The sequence below is a fragment of the Nylanderia fulva genome, unplaced genomic scaffold, assembly GCF_048542155.1.
Source record: "Nylanderia fulva isolate GAGA-0341 unplaced genomic scaffold, ASM4854215v1 Scaffold13, whole genome shotgun sequence".
Lineage (NCBI taxonomy): Eukaryota > Metazoa > Arthropoda > Insecta > Hymenoptera > Formicidae > Nylanderia > Nylanderia fulva.
The window spans coordinates 2,422,846-2,446,533 of NW_028189518.1; the positions used below are offsets into that span (position 1 = coordinate 2,422,846).

A 23,688-nucleotide genomic window follows, 5' to 3' on the forward strand; every position below is an offset into this window, starting at 1 on the left:
TTTCTCTTATAGATATATCATCTTATACAGTATTTAACAGGTATTATTATCTCTCGATGATATTTAAAACGTTAAATAATTTCATATTATATTTATATAAAACGTAACATATAATTTTAAATATTTTTGTTAATGCTAATATATTTTTATTCTCTAAAGCATGTTTTGTAAGATTTTAAAATATCTAATTTGAAATTGAGGATAGCACAAAATATTTTTGTTATGGCTATATGCAATAGTCGAATAATGAAAGGAAGCTTTTTCTTTTCCAACACCATTTCGTGATATACTATAATATTCGGGACGACTTCGTATAATTTACTTCGTCTAATATTAAATAAATTTCGCATGCAATTTCGTGTAATACATAAACAAATCGCAATAAGATGTAATCAATGTTAAGAGAAAGCTTAAAATGTGTATATGCGCTATAATCTAAATTATTTTCTACTTTATCCTTTTTGTTCATTATTTTACATTATTTTGGAAAAAATTTGCTAATATTTTTACTATGAGATAATTAAAATTATATTTAGAGAAATAATTACATGTCACGTAATACTCTTAAATTTCAGATTTATTTTGATACTACAAAATAATTTACTTTGTTTTACCATTTGTAAAATAAAATAATAACATAGAATTTAATGACTAATAAATGAAAATATAGTATTATTAACGATAAAAATAAAGTTTAATTTTAAATACTAAATTAAATGCGTAACAAAGATACTAAATATGAAAAATAAAATTGTATATAGGTACTAGTAGATTCGATTTATAATCATACATTTACGTTAAAGTTAACGTCAATTATATTACAAATAATATACTGTATCTTTTTGTTCATCTTTAAAAATAGAGAATCAAGATAATAAATATAAGATCTTGACATTTGACGCATAAATAAATCCTGTATTATAGTATGCGCCTACTGATAAATATACATAGAATCACTAATTGTCAAAAATGTTTACTAGACGATAGAAATATTGTGATTCATCGCTAAGTTATTTTTCTGTAGTTTGTATTTAATGGAAGTATTGATACGATAATTAAATATTTTTAAACTACATATTTCGTTATCGTCAGTTAAAATTTTATGTACTAATGTGTAAATATTTATATCATATAATGAAACATGTCAGCTTAATATGATCAAAATGTGTAATAAAAGGGAGCTTGGATATATTTAAACTTTGTGAAAATAAAATGTTATGCTAAACGAGATTATTCCAGTCGTAAAATTTTGTGGCCCTGAAAAGGGCCATTTGGATGATGGATGTCAGATCATGATTTAAGCTTTCTTTTCCGTCTTCTTGGGCAGCAGCACAGCTTGGATGTTAGGCAATACGCCACCTTGAGCGATGGTTACACCGGATAACAGTTTGTTCAATTCTTCGTCATTGCGGATGGCAAGTTGCAAATGACGAGGGATGATTCTCGTCTTCTTGTTATCACGGGCCGCGTTTCCAGCCAACTCCAAAACTTCAGCAGCAAGATATTCCATAACCGCAGCCAGGTAAACCGGAGCACCAGCACCGACACGCTCGGCGTAATTTCCTTTCCTCAACAGACGATGAATACGTCCAACGGGAAACTGTAATCCCGCTCTATTAGAGCGAGACTTTGCCTTTCCCTTGACTTTGCCACCCTTGCCACGACCAGACATGATGCTTGATTGGCGAATGCAGGATATCTCAACTTCGAGAAGCAGGAAAATTATGACGCTCGGTCGTTCCGCGCTGTCCTTTTATACTCTTTCGGGGGAGCGTGGCGCCACCAATAGGAGCGCGCGGCGGCCGTCCGGCGTTCTGATTGGTGCGCCGTAGGTCCCGCGCGTACGTATATATAGAATAGCTCGGCTCGCACTCGGCACATTATCCCCGTGAACACCGAGGACGCTGTATCGTGGTTTAATCTGCAAGTACTCTCGACTCGACGAGAATGCCTCCTAAAGCGAGTGGTAAGGCCGTAAAGAAGGCCGGCAAGGCTCAGAAGAATATCAGCAAGACCGATAAGAAGAAGAAAAGGAAGAGGAAGGAAAGCTACGCCATTTACATCTACAAAGTACTGAAGCAAGTACATCCGGACACCGGAATTTCCAGCAAAGCCATGAGCATTATGAACAGCTTCGTAAATGATGTATTCGAAAGAATCGCCGCGGAGGCATCGAGATTGGCGCATTACAACAAGCGCTCGACCATCACCTCCCGCGAGATACAAACTGCTGTGAGGCTCCTGTTGCCGGGTGAATTGGCTAAGCACGCTGTCAGTGAAGGCACGAAGGCAGTAACCAAGTACACCAGCTCCAAATAAATTGCCAATTTGTCTCGAGTATATAAACGGCCCTTTTCAGGGCCAACAAAGAGTTTCAACGTTGACTCTTCTAGGTTTTGCAATAAAATAAAATTACAGTATTACATTTAATTATAATTTTAAAAAATTTAGTCTATTGCTATAATGTAAAAGCTAATGCATTCTGTTTGAATTTATGTCGTTCTTAAATATCAAAAATGTTCATTAAAAAAATTCTGGAATATCTTAGCATGATCTATACGAATAAAGAAAATGTGCCTTGAATATATTATAACAATCTTTTGAATTGTATAACATGTATTCTTTTATTATAATAATGTAGAATAAAATAATTGCATGAAGAAAAATTCTTAAAAAACTTCGAAATGTGCTTTATTATATGTACATATATATATATATATATATATATATGTAGCACAAAAAAATATATAAATCAATTTTTTAAATCAAATACATTTTTATGTTACACATTTTTTAAATACCATTATGATTGTTAAATGTTTCCATTTTTAATATATAGTTCGATAAAAAAATTCATAAACTTATATATATAGATCGATATATTCTTTCTTTGGCACAATTATAAAAATTGAAGTAAAATTATGAATATTTGAAATTAATAAATTAACAATTGCAGTACATATTTTTAAGAGAAAATACATCATTAAATTCATAATTTAGAGAGGATATATGTTCAATAATGTTGAAATATATATATTATATATACTATATAAATGTGATTTACAAGTTGGTTTATCTCTTATTAGTTATCTTAAAACAATTTTTGAGTCATAAATAAACTCTCGTATAATTTTAGGTATTTATATTAGTTATTATATTTATAAAGTATTTACAAAATTGGAAATAAAAATTAAAAAAAAATTCAATATTACATATGTGGCATAACACGATAACTGATTGATAAAAAGATACTGCAGTGTTATCATAGAAAATGTCTTCCATATTTCGAACGAATGCATTTAATTAATCGATTATAATGCGACAAATAATAATGTTGCATAAATTCGCTTTACGCAGGTAAGTGTCTCAATTTTCATTTATTACAACTGATTGTGTCAATTGGTGTTTTACATTTCTAGTTTATTAATTTTTCAGCTATTCGATTATTTTTCGTCCTAACCTATTAAAAATTTTCAAGTGTGTAAATTCAAGTCACAGCATGGCAACAGATACGAAATTTTTGTCAGAGGCCAAATCTGATTTGAACGATATCTTTCGTTCTGCTGTGAAAGCGGTATCATCGAACGAGATTATCAAGAAGAAAGTGAAACTCCGAAATAATACTTTATACATTGATGAGAAGAGCTTTTTGCTGCGACAGAATGTCTATCTGGTTGGATTTGGCAAAGCAGTTATGGGAATGGCGATAGAGCTCGAGAAAATACTCGGTAATGTCTTAAAGAAAGGTATCGTCAGCATTCCAAGTATATCAAAGGATGTGATCTGGACGTCCGAAGACAAATCTGGCTTTCCCAAGTTACATGATAGTGTGATAGATTATCGCGTAGGTGCTATCAATAATCAACCTGACAGCAGATCATTAGACACTACGCACAATATTATAGACCTGGTTGAAAAATTGACAGAAGCAGACACTCTAATAGTATTGGTATCAGGTGGAGGTTCTGCTTTGCTGTATATGCCGAGGCCTGTTCTTGATCAGGAAGACAAGTTGGAGCTGTGTAAGAAGCTGCAAAATGCAGGTGCTGATATTAAAGAGCTTAATACGGTAAGAAAAAAGTTGTCTTTGGTAAAAGGTGGTGGTTTAGCACGAATGGCTTATCCTGCATCTGTTATTACATTGATATTATCCGATATTGTTGGTGATCCTGTAGACTTAATTGCTAGTGGTCCTACTGTTTATAGCACAAAAGTGCCTGACGATGTTATTACTATATTAAAAAAATATAACTTATATCAATCGCTAGAAGGTAATCTGAAGACAGTTATAACATCCAAGGAAACATTTAATGACAAACCACTGTTGAGTCCAGCTAAACAATTTAAGCATGTGACAAATATAATTTTAGGAAACAATGCAATGGCTCTTGAGACTGCAAGTTTTGAAGCATCACGCAAAAAATTGTGTCCTATAATATTAAGAAATGACATTACAGGAAATGTACAGGATGTTAGTTTAGCATATGTTGATATCACAAACTTAATATGTCTTGCTTTGTTAAAAGAGTTAAAGAAAGAAGAATTTTATGACAGAATACGGACCATGCCAATACTTTCATTATCTACTGATAAGATAGATGAAATCTTTCATAAAATCACTAGCAATTTTAGTGGTATAGTTTTAATTGGAGGTGGAGAACCTACAGTTGTAGTAACTGGTCAAGGAAAAGGCGGTAGAAATCAAGAGTTAGCTTTACGTTTCTCATTAGATTGGTTAGCAAAAATCAAAAGTGATCCGAGACTCATTGAATATGATGTAATAATGCTTAGCGCAGGTACTGATGGTCAAGATGGTCCTACTGATGCAGCAGGTGCATTTGGTTACGCTTCCATTGCTCCTTTAATGCATAATATGTATGCAAAGATTAAGTCTATGGCTACTAAAAGAGTTATGCAAACTTTACCTGAACAGGAAATAAAAGATATATCAGATAAAAAATCTAGTAACACAACAAAAGAGTCTATTTCTACTCAAGAACATATTGATCGCTTGGTATTAACAACAATGGAAATGGAACGCATGTTACCTGAAAATATTTTAAAAGAAAATGATACATATAATTTTTATTCGCGTTTTAAAAAGGGTGCAGACTTAATCAAGACAGGAATCACTGGGACAAATGTTATGGATTTACATTTTATTTATATTAAACAACGTTCGTGTAGATGTGAAATTGATTTCTCTGATAAATCAACATGTGAAGAAGATATTTTAGACATACATGATTTACATATTGACATATCGACTATCGAAAAGTACAAGGCTATATATGCTCCATTAAAATTGGACAGAGATACACTTTTACAGCCTCCGTTTTTAACTACCAAAGAAAAAGAGCCATCTCTTAATATAAAGATCATTGATGAAAATTTTAAAGATCCATGTTGCAATTAAATACATAAACTTGATTAAGCTAACAAATTTATAAAGAAGAAACATTTTATATTATATTATTTCATCTGTTAACTGTATTGCATATAAAATAACTTGCATGTTCAACAATATCTTTCTGGAAAGAATAAATGTACATTTTGATGTAAATGCAGAAATTTTTTAACTATACATAGGATACTTCAATTATATTTGTACGCATCACAAAGGCACTGCTTAAAAATAAATCTTTTAAATTATAACATTTTTTGCGTTACACATACAATATACATATTAATTATAATTGAAGAGATGTGATAATATATTCTTTACACACACACACACACACACACACACACACACACACACACACACACACATATGCATATACATATACACACAATCACACATACCACACGTGCTTAATACACACTTTGGTATATATATTATGTTTATATTTATATATATATATATCTTGTACTTTTATAAATCTTTTATATATATTTATGTATATATGTATATTTTTCTCACTTATAATAAAAGAGAAATATAAAACTAATATTTTCGTGAAGATATATATATAATTACAAAATAACATTTATATAGTTATATAGGCAATGTAGCTTTGGTTTATTAGACTTTTTATCTAAAAATAATTCTACTTTTTATAGATATATCTTGTTTTTTTTGCAGTTGTTAATTATTTTATAAAATTATTTTGACAAATTATATATCAAAACATTTTTAAATTTCTTAAGAGTTATAATATATAAACAGAAGAAAAGCTATAAAAATTACTGTCAATTTTTTTCATGTCTACATTATTTTAAATTAAATAATTAAACAACTAAAATTTTCTTTAATAACATATTTATGAATTATGCTATAAAATGATAAAAATGTGTGAGATTATATACTTATTTGTACATTATAATATAATTCTTACAATTTGTCATTAAAGTTTAAGATTTATTTCAAATGATGAAAAGCTTATTAATTATTAAGGAGCTTTTTGCATATTCAAAGATTGTGGAATTAATAAAATAAGTGCTTTTTAAATGGGAAAAGTTGCTAAAATTTATCCGAAGAAATGTTTAAAAAAGAATATTTAAATAAATTAGTCTTTCATTTAAATATATCTAGTAATAAATATTAAAAAATTACTACATTTTTAGACGGAGATACCTTATTAATCGAGAGAATTATCTCATATGTTAAAGATCCCAACTAAATAAATGATGTTTGACTAGCATATCACGAACCCCGTCTTTTAAAGGCTGCGATTGTTCCTTTTTGGGCGGTAGTTCCCAGTCAGGGTTCAAGTTAAATGCAAACTGGCTTAGTATTCTTAATTCACATTTGATTTGTACCCAACCTGGACTATTTATGAAACTCCATGGATGATACCTAAATATTATAACAGAGACAATAGATATTATACATAAATTTATAACACAAATAACACAAATAACAAAAAATACGTGTGTATTTTTACACTTACCATTTTTGTACTACTTCCACGCAGGAACATAAGACCTCTAACCATAAATGAAGTACTTGTTCGTTTAATCCAAGACAGATGAGAGAGCGTAATTTTACATCCATCTGAGCATGTGCGTTATCATGTGTTAGATTTACAGATTGAACGCAACGATATAATAACTGAAAAATTATTTTATTACTTGCTAAATATATAAGAAAAAGAAGAATGATATAATATAAATAATCTATAGTACCTCTTCCGGTGTCAGAACTTTACCATCTTCATCCAATCTATATGTTTTGCACAATACTAATCGACTATAAACAGAATTGAAATCTTTCTCCACTTCCCTATTAGAAGCCTCTTCTATAAATAGCCATGGATGGCATGGTCCGCCCAAAAATGACGGTCTCTTCATTCCATGCTCTAATACTGCTTTCATAGTGGGACACAATGTACCTCGTACTAAATCGGTAACAGCTTCGCTAACTGCATCATCTCCAGCGCATGTATATTGTTTACTTCGTTCATCTAGCAATTCTACAAATTTTGCAGGAAACCATCCTAAAATGTCATTGGATTATGTGTGTGCTTAATATAAAATAAATACTATAAGATTTCTTCCAGGCATATATTACCTCTCAGTCCATTGAGTTCTCCTACCCAACAATGTTCATCTTTTTGACTAATGATTGTAATTATATCATTTTTACGAAAACCGAGTTCATCATCATCATGTCTCTCGAAATCTGTAACATAATTAATTGTAAAATAATTTTAGCTGCCTTGAAGTTTTATTAAAAAATTCCTTAAACTAATATGTAACAATAGGAAAAATATTTGAACCTAGTAAAGCTTTGGCTCTTCTCTTTCGCGTTCGTGATACGTTGACATAATTGTCATGATCTTTTGCATGACTTTCCATACTATAATCTGCTATGAGAACAATATTATTTAATATTGGATCCACATTTATGAAATGTCTCGCTACTTGTAAAACAGCTTCCCTTAAATCAACTAGAATTTCTGAAAGTTTCATATTCATATTAACAAGTTGGATAATGCAATAATTTTCTTATGAAGAATTGAGAAATCTATACAATCTATATGCATGTACCTGTTTGACGAATATTTTTAGACTTTGCATCATCTTCACCATCATCATTGCCAAACAAAATTGTTTGTAACATTGATTTACTTCGCTTCATTTGACGTCTACAAGCAAAAGACATATATGAAAAGATAAAAAAGATTTAAATTATCACGATTATTAATCAAGGTTAATAATAGTAATGATATATTTTTCATCACCTATTCAAATGTTGTTTCGGTAAATTTGGTACTGCATCCGGATTCCCTACTAGTCCACCTTGATCAGCCATTAAATATGCTAAATGACGACGTCTATGAGTTTCAACCAATACATCTGTTAGCGACCCACTAATTTCTAAAGACACCTGAAATACGTATTAAACAAACATTAAAACAATGTTGAAATCTTGTTATAACATAAGTAAAATGATATCAAGAAAAACATACATTGAATAACTGGTCCACATCATCAATGTCACCTGGTATGTCTGAGAGAGCATTAAATATTTGTGCAGAGTTCTCTAATTGTTTTAAATCATTTTCTGAAAAAATATTTAGTAACAATAAACATGTAACTATACATGTATCCTTTCATGTTTTGTTTTCAATCATTTTCCGAAAAAATATTTAATAACAATAAACATGTGTAATTATATATAAAAGGATATATCAATATAAAATATAAAAGTACCTTTAATTTTCAACATTCCAAGTGTGATTTGAAATAAAACTATTGATCCATCAAAGAGAAACATATCCCATATTCGCAACAATATCTTCATGTGTACAACTGATGCAAATAAAGTCAAAAACCAGTGCAGAGATATGAGACTTAATTCTATATCATGCAGTGCCAAAACATGATCTATATCAGGAAGATAATTAGTTACTAATGTGCGAAGAACTTTTTGGTCAGCTTGAATACCTGTGAAAATAATAATTAGGATTTAACATTATATAATTAACAATATAAATTTTTGCGACTTTAAAATGTTTTATAACATCAACAGAGAATGTATTTACCCAACAATGTTGAAGAATAATAAGAAGCTGGTAACAAATCTTCTACTATTGTTGCCATCATCCAAAATGCATCCTCCTCTTCCAAGAGCAATAATAATGATGCTGCCATTGTACCTGTACCTTGACAATAACTGATGCAACAGGAAAACAAAATTATATATTAGTATATTTATGTTGACTTAATGAGATAATCTTAGAATTACACATTTGCATCTTTCCATACCCAATATCAGGATATAGCCAAGCTAAGGCACGCATAACGCGCCTTAAACGAGGTATACCGGTACTATGGAGGTGACTGAAACATGCATTGGCTGGCATAATGCGAAGGAGATCTTTCTCTATTTGTTTATTAGTCATCAGAGCATCATTACTTGAAGCTTTTACTATATCTTTGTAGAATATTTCTGACGAACATTTTTTCTGGAGTGCTCCTGTAATTAAAAATATATTTTTATAATTTACAGTCTATTATATTAATTTGTTGTTTTATACCTGACATCCGCATCCAAATTTGAGGTCTCAGAGAATGAGGTATCCCACGCCGAACCATTTCACGCAATTTATCCGTGCGAGGTAATCTTAAATCCATATTTTGCCAAGAGAGTTCTGCTATTTCTTTGTTATGGCTAAATTCTAAGAGAGCAACCCATTGCAATCTAGAGGAGTGAAATTAATAATGTATTTTGATTATATTCTCTATTTTAAATTAATTTTCTATATTTTATACATATAATTATAAACACTTAAAAATTTGTCCATTTTATATTCAAAAGATTATAATTAACCTGTGTTGCGGATCTTCAACAAATGGTATTCCCAATAATTTCTTCGAACTCTGCTCAGGACCATCTTCCTCCTCCACACGAAAACCAAATTCGTCAAATCTAAATTTCACAATTAAAAAAAGTTTTAATTATTATGTAATATTATATTTTCTAAATATAATTTTTATTGTGTGCACAAAATCATAAAATAATAAATCTCTAAATATATTTATATTTAAAATAGAAATTCCAAAGGTTTGTACTATCCAAGAGGTATATAAATCTTACCTGTATTCAGGCTGTGAATTTGGATCATCAGGTTGATTCAATTTAGCTAAGATATCTTGTGGCCACATAGATGAAGTTAATGCTGAAAATGGACCACCTGGTGCTGGCGACAGAGTTTCTCCACATAAGCCTCCAATCTCCACTTCAACTTCATCTTCGGAGACAGCTGTTTCTAATTTTTTCTAAAATATCCAAATGATAAGTTGCATTAAACATTAAAAATATTTAGATAAATAGTTTAAATATTACTTTTTATTAATATAAACTGAAATCTTAAAAATAATTTTGATATTTTTTTACTGTTATCTTCATATATTAATTTTACAATTGCTACATTATTTTTTCTTTTAAATAATTAATTGTCAATTTATCAATTATAACTTTGAAATTACAGAAATATATATTCAAAGTTTTTCTCTCTTTATAAACTAATGAAAAGTAATTTATATAATAAAGTTATTAGAATTTATTTACTATAAAACGTAATAAATACTTACGTTATGCTCCTCTTTTCCGACATAACCATCGTGATCGCGAACATTGAAGAACGACTTGGCCAGATCCATCGTGTCGATCTCGTAGTATCTCGTATATTAACACGTCAAATCTTCATTGACATTTCGCAGCTGTCAGTGTTTGCACATGAATTCCTGGAGCACAATTTTTTGTTATACCTCTAGATAAAGATATTCGATATTTTTGACAGCGTCAACCAATAATTCCACGAGAAACACCGGCGTGATCGCTTTCTTTGGATATTCTCTGTCTATATAATTACATTTCGTCTCAATTTCGCTATCAAATGAAACACTCTAGTTCTAGTACACCGAGATACTAAATGGCTAAAATGAGAAAAGAAGAGAGAAGGAGAGGAGAAAGATAAAGAAAGAGAGAGAGAGAAAACGCGAAAGATCCCGTTATCTTCTACGCGCGTTATTTCGGAAAAACGACACCAGGGGGCAGCAGCTGTCAAAAGCGAGAGATGCGCCGTCCGAGAAAACATGGCGTAAAGTGAGCGTGTTGCTCGTGTGTCAGTGATTTCGGTAAGAGGTCAGTTCCTGAATCTCGGTGTTGGTGTAAAAATCGCGAGCGGCTCCAGCAGAATTATCGTTTCAGACTCGTAGTTAGAGGACGGATTCTCGAGGAGGGAATTCCGGAACTCGTCGAGGAGACACGCCAGGAACACGCACCAGGAGAGACGCACCGATTCGGTAGGTCTCTCTTCGAGCCTGTCATCGAGGGACTACTCTTCGTTCTGCCGGCCGCCCAGCCATCTCAGAGATTCCACCTCGCCAGTCACGCAGACCCGCGGTAATGTCCGTTTTTCCGAATAATCCGCGAGCATTTCGCGCGCGAAACCGCGGCTTTTCTCGCGCTGACCGGAAAACCTCGGGTCTAATAAGCTTCTCCTGGCACGACCACGCATTCCGATCCTCTGAGTGCTTGTGCACCGTCTCGGACGTCTTAACGTTGATATGTTGTTATTATACTCCAAGTAGTTATTTGTACGTTTTTTTTACATAACGCCCGCGTAATGACACACATAACGTGTACGTAATGCAACACAATCGGAACCACGAGATTTTCGAGAACATTTCTCTCTGTTAGAAGAAGTTCCAAATATTGACTTAATCAAAATTTTAATTTTTTGCTTCTTTGTGTTTTCTTGTTTTGTTCTAGGTGAACATGTATTGTACTCTCTGAATCTTTAAACAGACTTGAACGCTAACTGCAAGTAACAATCTTATTCTGCAGGTTAAATATTTAGAATTTTTTTCAATTGAGTTCTATACTACTTTTTATTATTATTATTATTATTTTATTATTTATGAAGTATCAATCATGTTTATTGCATTACATAAAATTCATTGTATTTCATAAAGTTACAATTGCAAGCGATTAAGAGCATACTACAAAAATATGAACAAATTGTAGAAAATACCATGAAAAGTAGAAGATTGCTTATTTTTTAAACAAGTTAATTTGTTTTGAGCGACCCATATTTCTCATGGCAATTTGTCTAATCGATTCTTCAAATTATGTGATTTTAATTTTTTAGGTTGGATAGGTTTTAATTAGGAACGAGCACACTTTTTTATTAAAATATACATCAGTAATAAATTAATACAATAAAGATTAAGTAAGTTTTAGCAATGAAAATATGCTTAATTTATATCCACATATGCATATTCTGTATAAAATATGTTTTCAGTAGCCAAAGAATTAATATACACATATCTTGTATCACTTATCTGTACGTGCACACACATTAGATATTAGTTATAATTTTCTAAAAACTACTACACTTTATAATGATAAATAATGGAAATTGAAAAAGGAAGAGATAATATAGTTTTATCTTATATAAATGTATGATAAAAAATGTGTGTGTGTGTTGTATGCTTATGTGGCTTTTTACATATTTATGTAATAATTACATAGGTACACAAAATACATATAAATTTATGTAAAATAATTTAAATGACAATTATCATGTGTATTTAGAGTAGTTAATTAGTTTATTGAAAAGTAATTCTTAAAATTATTCTTTAATTCTGTATGCCGCAGTTGTAAAAAAGAAAAATTATAAAACAGGGAAGCACAGGGAGACAGAAAGAGAGACGGGTTGTGATCTCAGAAAAGAGAGCCATTTCACAAGCTTGGTTTAGACATTCTAAATATAGCTGGAGGCTCTATAGGCTTTCCGTACTGTGTCATGCCGTGCAGAACAGCATCCTGCTGTGTTGCGTAGATCTTGCTCATTTTCCGCCGTCAGTATGGCATGATGCCAATTTTTGTCTGCTTGTCTTGAGAGTATCTGTGATAAACTTTTAATAATCACTTTTAAAAATCTATCACTCTTATTAATAAAAGAGCATTTATATGCTTGAAAGAGATGCTGCTTTTTGCTCTGTTGTTATAATATAATGTTTTTTCATTGAAAGATTTTTAAAGATTTTAATGGAATTTATAAAGAAAAAAATTGTAAGAGAATAAATCTAAATTGACATTGTATATACGAAATATTTGTGACTAAATTGTAAAATAAATACTGTAGTAGATTTTTCTTAGAAAGCTTTTATCTTATAAAAAAATCTTGAGATAATATTTAAAAAAATGATTGATATAATTAAGTTGATATATAGTTAATATATTTTCCCCCCAAAATTATTATAATAAATATTTGATTTAATATAATTCATTTGCATAATTTTGTTTACAGATCATGGTTTGCAGAGCCGATGAAAAGACTCAAATATGTGTGGTCCAATTCAATTTACCTTATGAGATACCTAATCAGAAACTTTGCACTATCGACAAATTTTCTTTATATGTATCTACACGCGTAATAGATCTTTACAATTATATTGAAGAACATTATCATATGCAACCAAATAGCTTTAAATTACTTTTATGCACATCAACATGCAAAATGGTGATTAACTTTTTAAATATATAATGATATATGTACACAATGTGTAAATACATGTAATACTAATGCAATGTTCAATCTCTTATGTGTAATAGATCTATTTGTCTGATGTGAAAGACAAAACAATGGAAGAAATTGGAGTAGATTTCTCGATTGATCCGAGTTCAGCTGGATTAAAAAATACTCTATTTGTTCTTGATCCGCAACAACCTTTTGTTATTGATGGAACACTACCAAAAAATGTGGAATACAGTTTGCCAACATACAATCTCGCAGGTGCTCCAGCTCTTCAGCCACATGTATGGGGAAAAGAGGATATTGTTAGAGAAGATGTGAGGGAAGATGTTAGAGATGGTAAAGAGGAAGTTAACTTTAGAAGTTTCATTAAGACTGAGACAAGTATGTAATATATATATGTGTATATATGTATATATGTATATATTATATATATATATATATATATATATATATATATATAAATTAAAAATTATTCTAATATAAATTTGTAAACATTAACATAAATTTATTCTCATTAAAATAATATATTTGGATAATTAATATTTGATAAATTCTTTAAGGCTATGTTGGTTTAGTCAATCAAGCAATGACCTGCTACTTAAATAGTCTTCTCCAAGCATTATATATGACTCCAGAATTTCGTAACGCACTATATAATTGGGAATATGTAGATAGTTCAGAAAAAGATGAAGCCTTAAGCATACCATATCAATTACAGAAATTATTTCTTAATTTGCAGGTATAATATATATTTAGAATATATATATACTTACTATTGTGCACTATTGTTACTAAACTTATTGCAATATTTATTTTTAATTAAATGTGCATTTATTTTCAATTAAATGTTTTTAATATGCCTGACACAATCATATTTTTTTTTAACAGACATCTACCAAATCTGCAGTGGAAACTACATCCTTGACCAAAAGTTTTGGATGGGATTCTACCGAAGCATGGCAGCAGCATGATATTCAAGAGCTTTGTAGAGTTATGTTCGATGCATTGGAACAGAAATTTAAAAATACAGAACAAGCGGATTTGATCAACAGACTTTATGAAGGTACAAAATATTGTTATATGTGAGTTGGACAAAATCTCTAATTTGCCTTTTGTGTTGTTAGGAAAGATGATTGATTATGTTAAGTGTCTCGAGTGTGGAACAGAGAAATCGAGAGAAGATACATTTCTTGATATTCCATTGCCAGTTAGACCATTCGGCAGCAACATTGCATATAATAGTGTGGTATATATCATAATAAAATTTGAAATACCATTTGAATACCATTTTATTTTTGTATACAATAAAAAAGCTTTCTTTTGTAGGAAGAAGCAATCAGAGCGTTTGTTCAATATGAAACATTGGAAGGAACTAATCAGTATCATTGTGAAAAGTGCAACAAAAAATGTGATGCGCATAAAGGATTGAAGTTTACAAAGTTTCCATATCTATTAACCTTACATCTCAAGCGATTTGACTTTGATTACAAAACCTTTCATAGAATCAAGCTTAATGATAAGTATGTAAATTGTATGCAATATTATAATTGATCTAGTGAAAATTCTGTTGTTTATTGTAAGCTTGTATTATCTAAGCTGTGCAATTGCAGAGTCACATTCCCAGACATATTAAATCTAAATTCCTTCATTTCGTCCACAACGAGTCAAGAATCCCCAGGTGGTGAGGAAGACATTGGCTTAGGTATCAAATGCGATGATAGCTCTACAACAGATAGCGGTACTTTAGACGACGATTGTGCACCATGTGACAACAGCCTTTCCAACAGTAATCATTCAGCCAATCATGATCAAGATGATGATGAAGGTATAATATTAGGATATTGTTATTTATAGAAACAATTTTCAGAATTATTAGAGGATGTATATGTCCACCTTCAGGTATTGATATGAGCAATGGACCATCGACATCGAGTTGTACCACGCATAATCATGAGAATGAAAAGAATCGCGGTACTTACATGTTAGGAAAAGGTCCATATATGTACGAACTGTTCTCAATCATGATTCACAGCGGTAGCGCGAGTGGAGGCCATTATTACGCTTATATAAAAGATTTTAGAACACAAGAATGGTTATGTTTTAATGACCAAAGTGTAACTCAGGTATGACAATGGATTTTGTAAAATTTTCTTTTCATTTATGTGATTAATAATTTTCTTTTATTGTAATTTTGGTATAATTTCAGATAACTCACGATGATATTCAAAAAACGTATGGCGGCGGACCATCAAGAGCATATTATAGTGGCGCATATAGCAGCAGCACAAACGCATATATGCTCATGTATAGGCAAATTGATCGTACTCGTAATGCCTTGCCTATGCAAACTCAAGATTTTCCACGACATATTCAAGTATGTGATTAAAGTAAAAACTAAAACTTAGACAAATTTGAATAAACTGTAGATTGTTTCGAAAAATTAGTGATAGGAACGTTTGAATTTGTCAAGTTACAATAGTTTTTGTTTTGATGAAACCAATGGTCAAATTGTCTGATCAATTCACAATTCAAGTAAAGCAAAGCTACACTAATAGTCTGTAGTTTCCACTGCAGATTTGGTAGATGTCTGCTAAAGCAAAACTACAAGCAAAGAAACTATTTTTAGATCTTTAAGTGCATAGTATCTGAAATTTTCATAATATAATTTTTGGCAATAGTTAGCGAAATTCTCAGGAGAAATTACTGTTATTTACTATCCTGTGTTTTCAAAACTATTTTTTTTTTTTTTTTTACAATTGTTTTATAATCGCGATTTAATTATAATTTTTTCTCTTCAAGATTATTCAAAAGCATTTTATCATCTTATTTATAGGAACTATTGAAGAAAATGAAGGAAAATGAAGATAACGATAGAAAAAATCGTGAGAAACAAATGTCCATACCTAGATTGAAAATATACTGTCATCATCCGGTAGAGGGAAAATTGATGAATATCAAATTATACGTTATGTCCGACATTACATGGGCCGAGGCAACAGAGAAAGCATATAAGAAATTTGGTCTCGAAAATGTAGTGAGTTTGGATCAGTGCCGTTTAGTTAGTTACGAACATAATACTGATTTAATAGAATGCAGTTACGATGATCGAGAGCACGAATCTGTTGGAAGTATATGGCGTATTTCACGTCGATTCGATTTGTTGTTAGAAATTCGTCGCAAAGATCAGAAGTTTGAAACATATTTACCAGGTGGTGAGTACACAATCGAATAAGTGTGCATAGATAATTACATTGTGGAAAAATTTTAAACTTTTTTAACATTACATTTCAGGAGTTGCAACAAAAGTATTTATCATAGACGTAGCCAGAGAGGAGGTAATTGACGGTCCGATCGATATTCGAGGTTCTTTGTCGCAAAGTGTTAAAGAATATAAACAAACCGTAGGGAAAATTATTAATATAGATCCTAAGCAAATGAAAGTAATATTGCGAAAGCATCCAGAAACTAGACTTGTGGAAAATGATGATAGTGATCTTCAAACTGAAGGATTTTATAATGCAAATAAAATATTCATATCAACAATGTATGATATAGATAATAAAAAACCTTTTCTAGAATCAACAGTATACAGAGTTATAGAGAATTTTAGATATGTTATTTCGTTGCATGTCCAGTTACCAGATGTGAGCAAAGGTAATTTATATAACATTTAAATAATTTATATATATTTTTTATATAAGTTTATTATATTATTTATATAATTATATATATATATTTTATGTAATTTTTAAATTTTAAATTAATGAGAGATGTGTTTAATTTATTTTGACTAAAATTTCTATTGCTTTTAATAGTACGAAATTGTGTATAATAATTATAAAAAATGCTAAATTATATTAAGTAATAATTATCGAATTGTAATGACAAATTATAAAAATTTTCATTTTTTATGTGCAGAAACATTGGAAGAGTTAAATATCCCGTTGTTAGAGGATAAACATGAGGAAAAGGAGAAGCCTGTTAGCAATGGTTCACCCAAACTGTGCGTTCCCGAGTCGCATTGGGATATCAATCTGAAATGTAATGAAAATTCAAAAGGTTGTGCACGAAGTAACGAAGATAGCACTATTCGAAATATAAGTCCTCAATTAGGGGAGGCTGAAGAGTGGAATACACCTGAACAGAGTAATAGCGAAGATAGTAGTCTTAGCGATAGCGATAAAACGTTAGTCGGCGATGCGCCGGAGGGAGTTGACATTGAAAAAATATATAGGCCATATAGTGGTACATTTAAAGAGTACAAGATTTCAAAGCAATTCGAAATAGAAAATTGGGACATCGATGACGACTCTGAATATTATTTTAGAGCTACGCCTTATACAGATAGTACTCAACAAAAATGTACGTTCTCGAAATTAAATCTTTCTCTTGTACGATATTATGATTATCTCGGTTTTTCTCATTTTCTCAATTTAATTATTCTTTCTCTCTTTGTAGTACTTAAAGTATTAGTGGATAAAAGAATGAGATTAAGCACTTTGAAAAAAGATTTGGAACCGTTCGTAAGTGTACCTGTGGATTATTTCAAAATTTTCCGTTTATCGAATTCTGGTGAATCGGAATGTAGCTGTCTAACGGAACAGCTTAACTCGTACGAGGATGGTGAAAGACTTAACGTGAAACTCGGACGAGCCTTGCGTAGTGGAGAATTCAAAGTCAAATTATACCAACTATTGGTCGACTCTACTGAGGTTTGTCTCATTTTTTTGTTTATATTTTATATTGATATTATTTTACAAGAGAGTTTTAAATATATATACATTAAAATTTTATTAGCCTTATAAATTTTTGTGCGAATGGATCGTCTCGAAAGATATGACGGTTGGGCAAGCGAAAAAAGAGATACTGGCAGAAATAAAGAGAAAATACGATATAGATATACCATATGAAAAATGTCGGCTTAGAAAAAAATATTATAAGACAGCCTCAAAAGTATTCTTAAACGAACAGAAATTCGAGGATCTCCGATTTCAGTCGCAATTTGAAATGATTGTTCAAGAATTACCAGATAAAGAGACAGTCACAGATACCAATCAGATTGTCGTGTTTGTCAGAAGGTGGTTACCAGCAAAAGTGCAACTAGAACAATTTCAAGAAATTGTCATGGATAACAAAACCGTCGAAGAATTAAAAAAGAAGGTAAATCATGCAAAAACACTTAACAAATAAACAAAAAGAAGCGTAAATTGTTTTTAAAAGAATAAAATGTACATGGTTTGTCATTTTTTTCTAGCTTTCCTCAATATCAGATATTCCAGAGGAGAATATAGATATAGCAAAAGGAAAAGGCCATTTTCCATGTGACAGTTCTGTGCTTCGAATTCAAAATGAACTTGATTGGAATGAACAGTATGATAATTTAGTTTACAATTTTGATGATGGTGCTGTTTTCTTATATAGGTATTTATGATATTTTTAAATAATTATTTGGATGATATTAACGATTCTTTAATTTCACAGTTCTTTAATTTCTTAATTTTTTTAGGGATAATAGGGAAAAACCAAAACAATTAAATCCTGATGAGGTAATGGAAATCGCTTTTAAGGAAAACTCACGCTTAACGCCGCTTACTACTACTTCAAGTTACAGTCCACGTCGAGAGAGAGCACTTAAAATATATTTGGATACTGAATGATCTTTTATAGAGAAAACGTCTCTTAAAAACAAATTGCTAAATAAGCAGGTGTGTGAACACACAACATTTGCACGTTTATATTTGTGAAACCGGCATGTCATCAAATATCAGGTATTTTGTGTTTCAATGAGTCTTCAGCATTTCAAAGCTTCCGCGTTTCTAAGAGTTTTTGATTTTTTTTTGAAACTATTGAATTTTGAAGACTGTTTGGATTTGTGAATTGTTATATAGTAACATGTAATTCGGGATCTTTGTATCCATACCTGATTTCGAGATTTCTAGAACTTTTTATATGAAGTGTAAAATATACAGTATATCACATGGTCTATTGAATCAATTGTTCATCTATAGAGTAAAATTCAAGCAACATAATAGCCATAAAGTTTCTAATAACATGGCAATAATTTTTGATTGTTTTTTGGTGAAAGTTCATGTGCAAATTATTAACATCAATAATTTGTATTTCTGTTATTTTTATTATATTTTTATAAATTGCTTGGTTCTATATGGATAAAAAAATTTTATATCTTTAAATGCTAGACTTTTTTTATCTTTGTTGAAATAGTTACATATATCTAGTATTATTTACATTTTGCACAGTACATATAAACTTTCATATTGACAATATTCTTTCCTGTCACTTTTCTGGTTTTCAACAATAGTTTATAATATATTTTTATAGTATATTAAGTTTTTGAATTTGCCACTTCATTAAGCTTTGTTTTACAAATAATTTTTTAATCCAATGTGTACAATGGCATTAATCTAGCAATGTGTTATCAAATGTGTAATCAATCATGTTATAACAAATATGTTTGATAACTTTTTAATTAATTATTGTATATTTAACTGATTTAGTCTTTTTTTAATTTATGAAAGTGTGAACTGCGTTTATTACCTCTAACATTTTTTGCTTGAAATTCGTTATTTTGAAATTTGCTTTCTTATAATACTTGAATAATTTTTTTCTCTTAAAGATGAAAATTGATAAACTGGACCAAGTGTAATTTAATAGTTCTACTTGTTGTATCTTTATTTATTTTGTTATCCTCTATTAATGTTTTATTTATCACCTGAAATTAGACTTAAAATGTTGTTTGATTATTGTTTTTATAATCGCTGAACGAATGAAAAATATTGATATTGATGCTATCTTTTAGAAAGGTAGATAACAATAAAAGTAGTGAATTATACATTTGATCTTTTTGTGAATAAGTTAATTATAAGATTATGGTATATATATAATATATATCTCTCTCTTGATAGGATTGTAATTTGAAACTCTCCAATCAGCGATCAAATATTCTCTGTATAATACACTGAAATTATGTGTGAAACAAATTATATTTATAATTATTAACAATGAAATATTGAAATGCCTGAAATGAATATTATTTAGATATACGATTACTTTATTCTACAAACCTTTATCCTTATCCAGTCATAGCCAAAAATATATATGCAATACATTGATAAGACGTAGTTAAAAGTAATATACATATATTAATAAAAACATTCAAAATCTTATCTCTATTATAATGTTAAATATGTTTATATATTATATTATACTATTATAGTATAGTATACACAAAACATCAAAAGAAAAATTGAGAATTTAATATATCCCTAATATAGAAGTCTAATTGCATTAATCAGTTTAGTACTAATTCATGATAATTAAAATTATTCCAAACAAATTAGAATATTTTGTAAATTAATATATAATTGTGTGTTATTATCTACATCAAGAAATTTACCGATTGAGACTTCAGAATTCCTGACGCTTATAGAGTTGTCAGTTCACTTTCTCTTTGTTTTATTCTCTCTGGTCGTAGCACACGTGTACACACTTTGCTTGTCAATATCCTACTTTGCAAGTTTTGTCATAAGAATTTTATTATAGTTGTTTAGCTTGTAATATTTTGTGGAAAAAATAGATAAAGACAAAAGTGTGCGTGTGCACATCACTGAATTACTACATAATGACGCGAAGCGAGACTGTGATTACCAAGGTACTAATATTTATTTGATTTTTATTTATTACTATCTATTCTATTGAATGAGAATTTATACGAAAAATCACAGCTTGATTATTTATATTTTTAGATGGAACACGTGGAAGAAAGTTTAAAAGATACTTTATACAGGGTTGAAGTAATTGAAAGAAAGCTAAAAACAAAATTACTTACTACGGAAAATCGTGAAAGATTAGAAAACGAGTTAGAAGAAGTTAAAGAAGTCCTCAGAAGAAACGAAAAAAAATTACAGAGTTTAAGGAAAGAAAACTCCAAATCTTTTATGGTAGCGGCATGTTTGATTTTTCTATGTTTTCTTTTCTACGGAATATATTTGATGATTTTTGAGAACATTTAAGCTATGTATATATTATTAGAAGAGAAATATTGCAATATTAATTTGTTTTATAAATTTTATACATAATACAATTCATGACTTATCAATGAATGTGTCAAATTTTGTAAATATTAAATATTAAAAACACATTTTAAATTTGTATAGTTTACATGCAGCAATTTGCATGTTGTCTAATAATACATAATGTGCACATTAGGTAAATAAATAAATTAACATATTATGAGAACATCTAATTTTTCATGTAAAAGAAATTTTTATATATCAATTAATATAACAATCAAAATAAAGGCTTTTTTATTTCACTAGTTACTGCTTGTTTTAGATTGTTATTGCATGAATGTTTATTTTATATTGTAAATATGTATTTTTTCTATAAAATGCAATTTGGTACATTGAATTAGCAATATATAAAGAGAAGGAATGAATTATTTGAACTTAAAAGATTGTTAGATGGAATGGGTTTTGTGATTAGATTGTACTGTCTTTAGTTATTAAGTCATTAAGTCATACTGAGGTATCCCAGCTATACGACTGCGTATGTACTTGGCATGTGCTTCAACATCCAGAAAGCTGCCACGTACTGCAGGATCTTCTTTCATAGCAGTTTTCCATTCAAGCTATATCATATAAGCGTTTGTATCAGAATTAAATATTATAGTATACTATTTTCCAATAATATTATATGTATTGTATTACCAGTTGCAAGAAACGTTCTCGAGGTATGACAAATTGTTCTCCCCGTATAATTCTTATCACATCTGCTCTTTCGCACCATGGCCATATCATAAAATCCAACATGCCAGGCTTGCTTCCTCCAAAAAAGGGAGTTCCTCTTTTTGCCAACTCTTGATCAAATAATTTTAAACCATTTAATGCATCATTAAATACATCTTGTTCTAATGTTGGGCCTGGATAAAATACCTACAAAGTAATAAATAAGTTTAAAATGTATAAATGTACACTTTATATATAAGGGATATATTCATCAATCAACATAAAGAATACCTTATACATAGTTGTTATTACTGTATTAAATCTATCAATTAATAATTTATCCTTAGCTTTTGCTAAAGGATTACTTGGATATAATTTATTTTGAGGATAGGCATCATCCAGATAATCAGCAATAATTAGACTCTCGTATAGCGTTTCTTCTCCTTCTAATTCAATGCAAGGAACTTTATTCAAAGGGCTTTTTTCTATTAACCAGTCTGGCTTGTGCGTTAGATTCACATATACTACATCATATCTAAACAATATGTATAAAGAGATTATTATATATATATGAAAGTTCATAACATCAAATTATTACAGATATTTAACAATTATTTAACAAACTTGGAAATTGTTTCTCTATAAAAAGATAAACTTAATGCACCAAAAAATATAACTAAATAGTTTATATATTAGATTGTATTATACACATTAGATCCAAGAATAAAAATATAAAAAAATTATACATGTATAGAAACATGCACAATTATATATAAAAATTTTTTCTTGCAAAATACACTAAAGAAACTGACTATTATATAATATAAAAAAAATTTGTGCATCACGAGTATGCTTACGGAATTTGTTTGGCATCCAGCACCAGATGTATCCTCTGTGCGTATGGACAAAAACGCATACTGTACAAGCGTATTTTTCCAGGTACAAGGGGCAGAGGTACCGATCCTAAAAGAAAAAACTACGTTGTTAATTTACTGATACATTGCGTACAATTTTGTGTTAGTATAAATATTTTTTTATACCGGTACTCAAGTGTTTTGCAGTCATCCTGATCCTCGTTATTAGTTGTCAAATGTCAGAAAGAGAGATTCCGTCTACCTACGTTCTAAATAACGCTTGACGTTATCCTTCAGTCAGGTGGAGGAATAAATATATCGATGACAGTACGAGGTCTCCTCTATACGAGGATATCACAGATATAGCATAGGAGAGAGAGAAAGAGATAGAATTTAATTGCTTTATCGCGGAGCACATGTACGCCTTCTATGTTCATTCATTGACTTCTCTCATCATTTTTCTCTTCTATTTGTCATTTTTTGATAAACGTCATACGATCATCAACAATGAGATACACGTCTAGAACTACGAAAATTTAAAAAAAATTCACCGGTTATTCCCGCCCTCTATATCGCATACAAGGTCGATAAAAT

The 23,688-nt window shown here is 30.1% G+C and overlaps 7 protein-coding genes across 11 annotated transcripts; 4 read left to right on the forward strand and 3 right to left on the reverse strand.

Moving 5' to 3' along the window:
* Positions 1-246: 246 nt before the first annotated feature.
* Positions 247-1,717, reverse strand: LOC114932595 (histone H2A). The gene has a single exon (XM_029304881.2). It carries the CDS (start codon positions 1,670-1,672, stop codon positions 1,298-1,300), a length of 375 nt encoding a protein of 124 aa, XP_029160714.1. The 5' UTR covers positions 1,673-1,717; the 3' UTR covers positions 247-1,297.
* A 175-nt stretch (positions 1,718-1,892) lies between these two features.
* LOC114932568 (histone H2B-like) lies at positions 1,893-2,583 on the forward strand. Its single transcript, XM_029304842.2, has one exon. The coding sequence runs from the start codon at positions 1,948-1,950 to the stop codon at positions 2,317-2,319; it is 372 nt and encodes a 123-aa protein (XP_029160675.2). The 5' UTR covers positions 1,893-1,947; the 3' UTR covers positions 2,320-2,583.
* Positions 2,584-3,177: 594 nt separating this feature from the next.
* LOC114932615 (glycerate kinase) lies at positions 3,178-9,461 on the forward strand. Of its 3 annotated transcripts, XM_085479769.1 has the most exons (3): positions 3,178-3,357; positions 3,436-4,069; positions 8,978-9,461. In XM_085479769.1, exons 1-3 carry the CDS (start codon positions 3,317-3,319, stop codon positions 9,008-9,010), a joined length of 708 nt encoding a protein of 235 aa, XP_085335895.1. In that variant the 5' UTR covers positions 3,178-3,316; the 3' UTR covers positions 9,011-9,461. The 3 variants fall into 3 exon arrangements, with proteins under 3 accessions (XP_085335895.1, XP_029160734.2, XP_085335894.1); XM_029304901.2 differs by lacking the exon at positions 8,978-9,461 and having other exon boundaries at positions 3,190-3,357; positions 3,436-5,951; XM_085479768.1 differs by lacking the exon at positions 8,978-9,461 and having other exon boundaries at positions 3,293-3,357; positions 3,479-5,951.
* On the reverse strand, positions 5,130-10,977 carry LOC114932612 (small G protein signaling modulator 3 homolog). Its single transcript, XM_029304900.2, has 15 exons — positions 10,543-10,977; positions 10,046-10,227; positions 9,779-9,877; positions 9,486-9,649; positions 9,214-9,424; positions 8,991-9,121; positions 8,659-8,892; positions 8,415-8,509; positions 8,187-8,332; positions 7,993-8,090; positions 7,722-7,901; positions 7,514-7,624; positions 7,129-7,439; positions 6,894-7,054; positions 5,130-6,799 (listed from the first exon to the last, which is right to left on the reverse strand). Exons 1-15 carry the CDS (start codon positions 10,609-10,611, stop codon positions 6,607-6,609), a joined length of 2,385 nt encoding a protein of 794 aa, XP_029160733.2. The 5' UTR covers positions 10,612-10,977; the 3' UTR covers positions 5,130-6,606.
* A 30-nt stretch (positions 10,978-11,007) lies between these two features.
* On the forward strand, positions 11,008-20,542 carry Usp47 (ubiquitin specific protease 47). 3 transcript variants are annotated; one of them, XM_029304898.2, is made up of 18 exons: positions 11,008-11,088; positions 11,162-11,356; positions 13,269-13,481; positions 13,574-13,877; positions 14,057-14,235; positions 14,385-14,559; positions 14,621-14,742; positions 14,823-15,016; positions 15,107-15,321; positions 15,396-15,619; positions 15,703-15,870; positions 16,330-16,708; positions 16,788-17,150; positions 17,415-17,858; positions 17,955-18,208; positions 18,294-18,656; positions 18,751-18,917; positions 19,003-20,542. In XM_029304898.2, the coding sequence occupies exons 3-18, from the start codon at positions 13,272-13,274 to the stop codon at positions 19,151-19,153; spliced, it is 3,912 nt and encodes a 1,303-aa protein (XP_029160731.2). In that variant the 5' UTR covers positions 11,008-11,088; positions 11,162-11,356; positions 13,269-13,271; the 3' UTR covers positions 19,154-20,542. The 3 variants fall into 3 exon arrangements, with proteins under 3 accessions (XP_029160731.2, XP_029160730.2, XP_029160732.2); XM_029304897.2 differs by having other exon boundaries at positions 11,011-11,095; XM_029304899.2 differs by having other exon boundaries at positions 11,011-11,095; positions 13,574-13,832.
* Positions 20,543-20,938: 396 nt separating this feature from the next.
* LOC146724461 (uncharacterized) lies at positions 20,939-22,333 on the forward strand. Its single transcript, XM_085479770.1, has 2 exons — positions 20,939-21,165; positions 21,260-22,333. The coding sequence occupies exons 1-2, from the start codon at positions 21,136-21,138 to the stop codon at positions 21,524-21,526; spliced, it is 297 nt and encodes a 98-aa protein (XP_085335896.1). The 5' UTR covers positions 20,939-21,135; the 3' UTR covers positions 21,527-22,333.
* On the reverse strand, positions 21,021-23,634 carry LOC114932428 (pyrimidodiazepine synthase). The gene is made up of 5 exons (XM_029304623.2): positions 23,281-23,634; positions 23,098-23,203; positions 22,532-22,775; positions 22,223-22,447; positions 21,021-22,143 (listed from the first exon to the last, which is right to left on the reverse strand). The coding sequence occupies exons 1-5, from the start codon at positions 23,303-23,305 to the stop codon at positions 22,018-22,020; spliced, it is 726 nt and encodes a 241-aa protein (XP_029160456.2). The 5' UTR covers positions 23,306-23,634; the 3' UTR covers positions 21,021-22,017.
* Between the last annotated feature and the right edge of the window lie 54 nt (positions 23,635-23,688).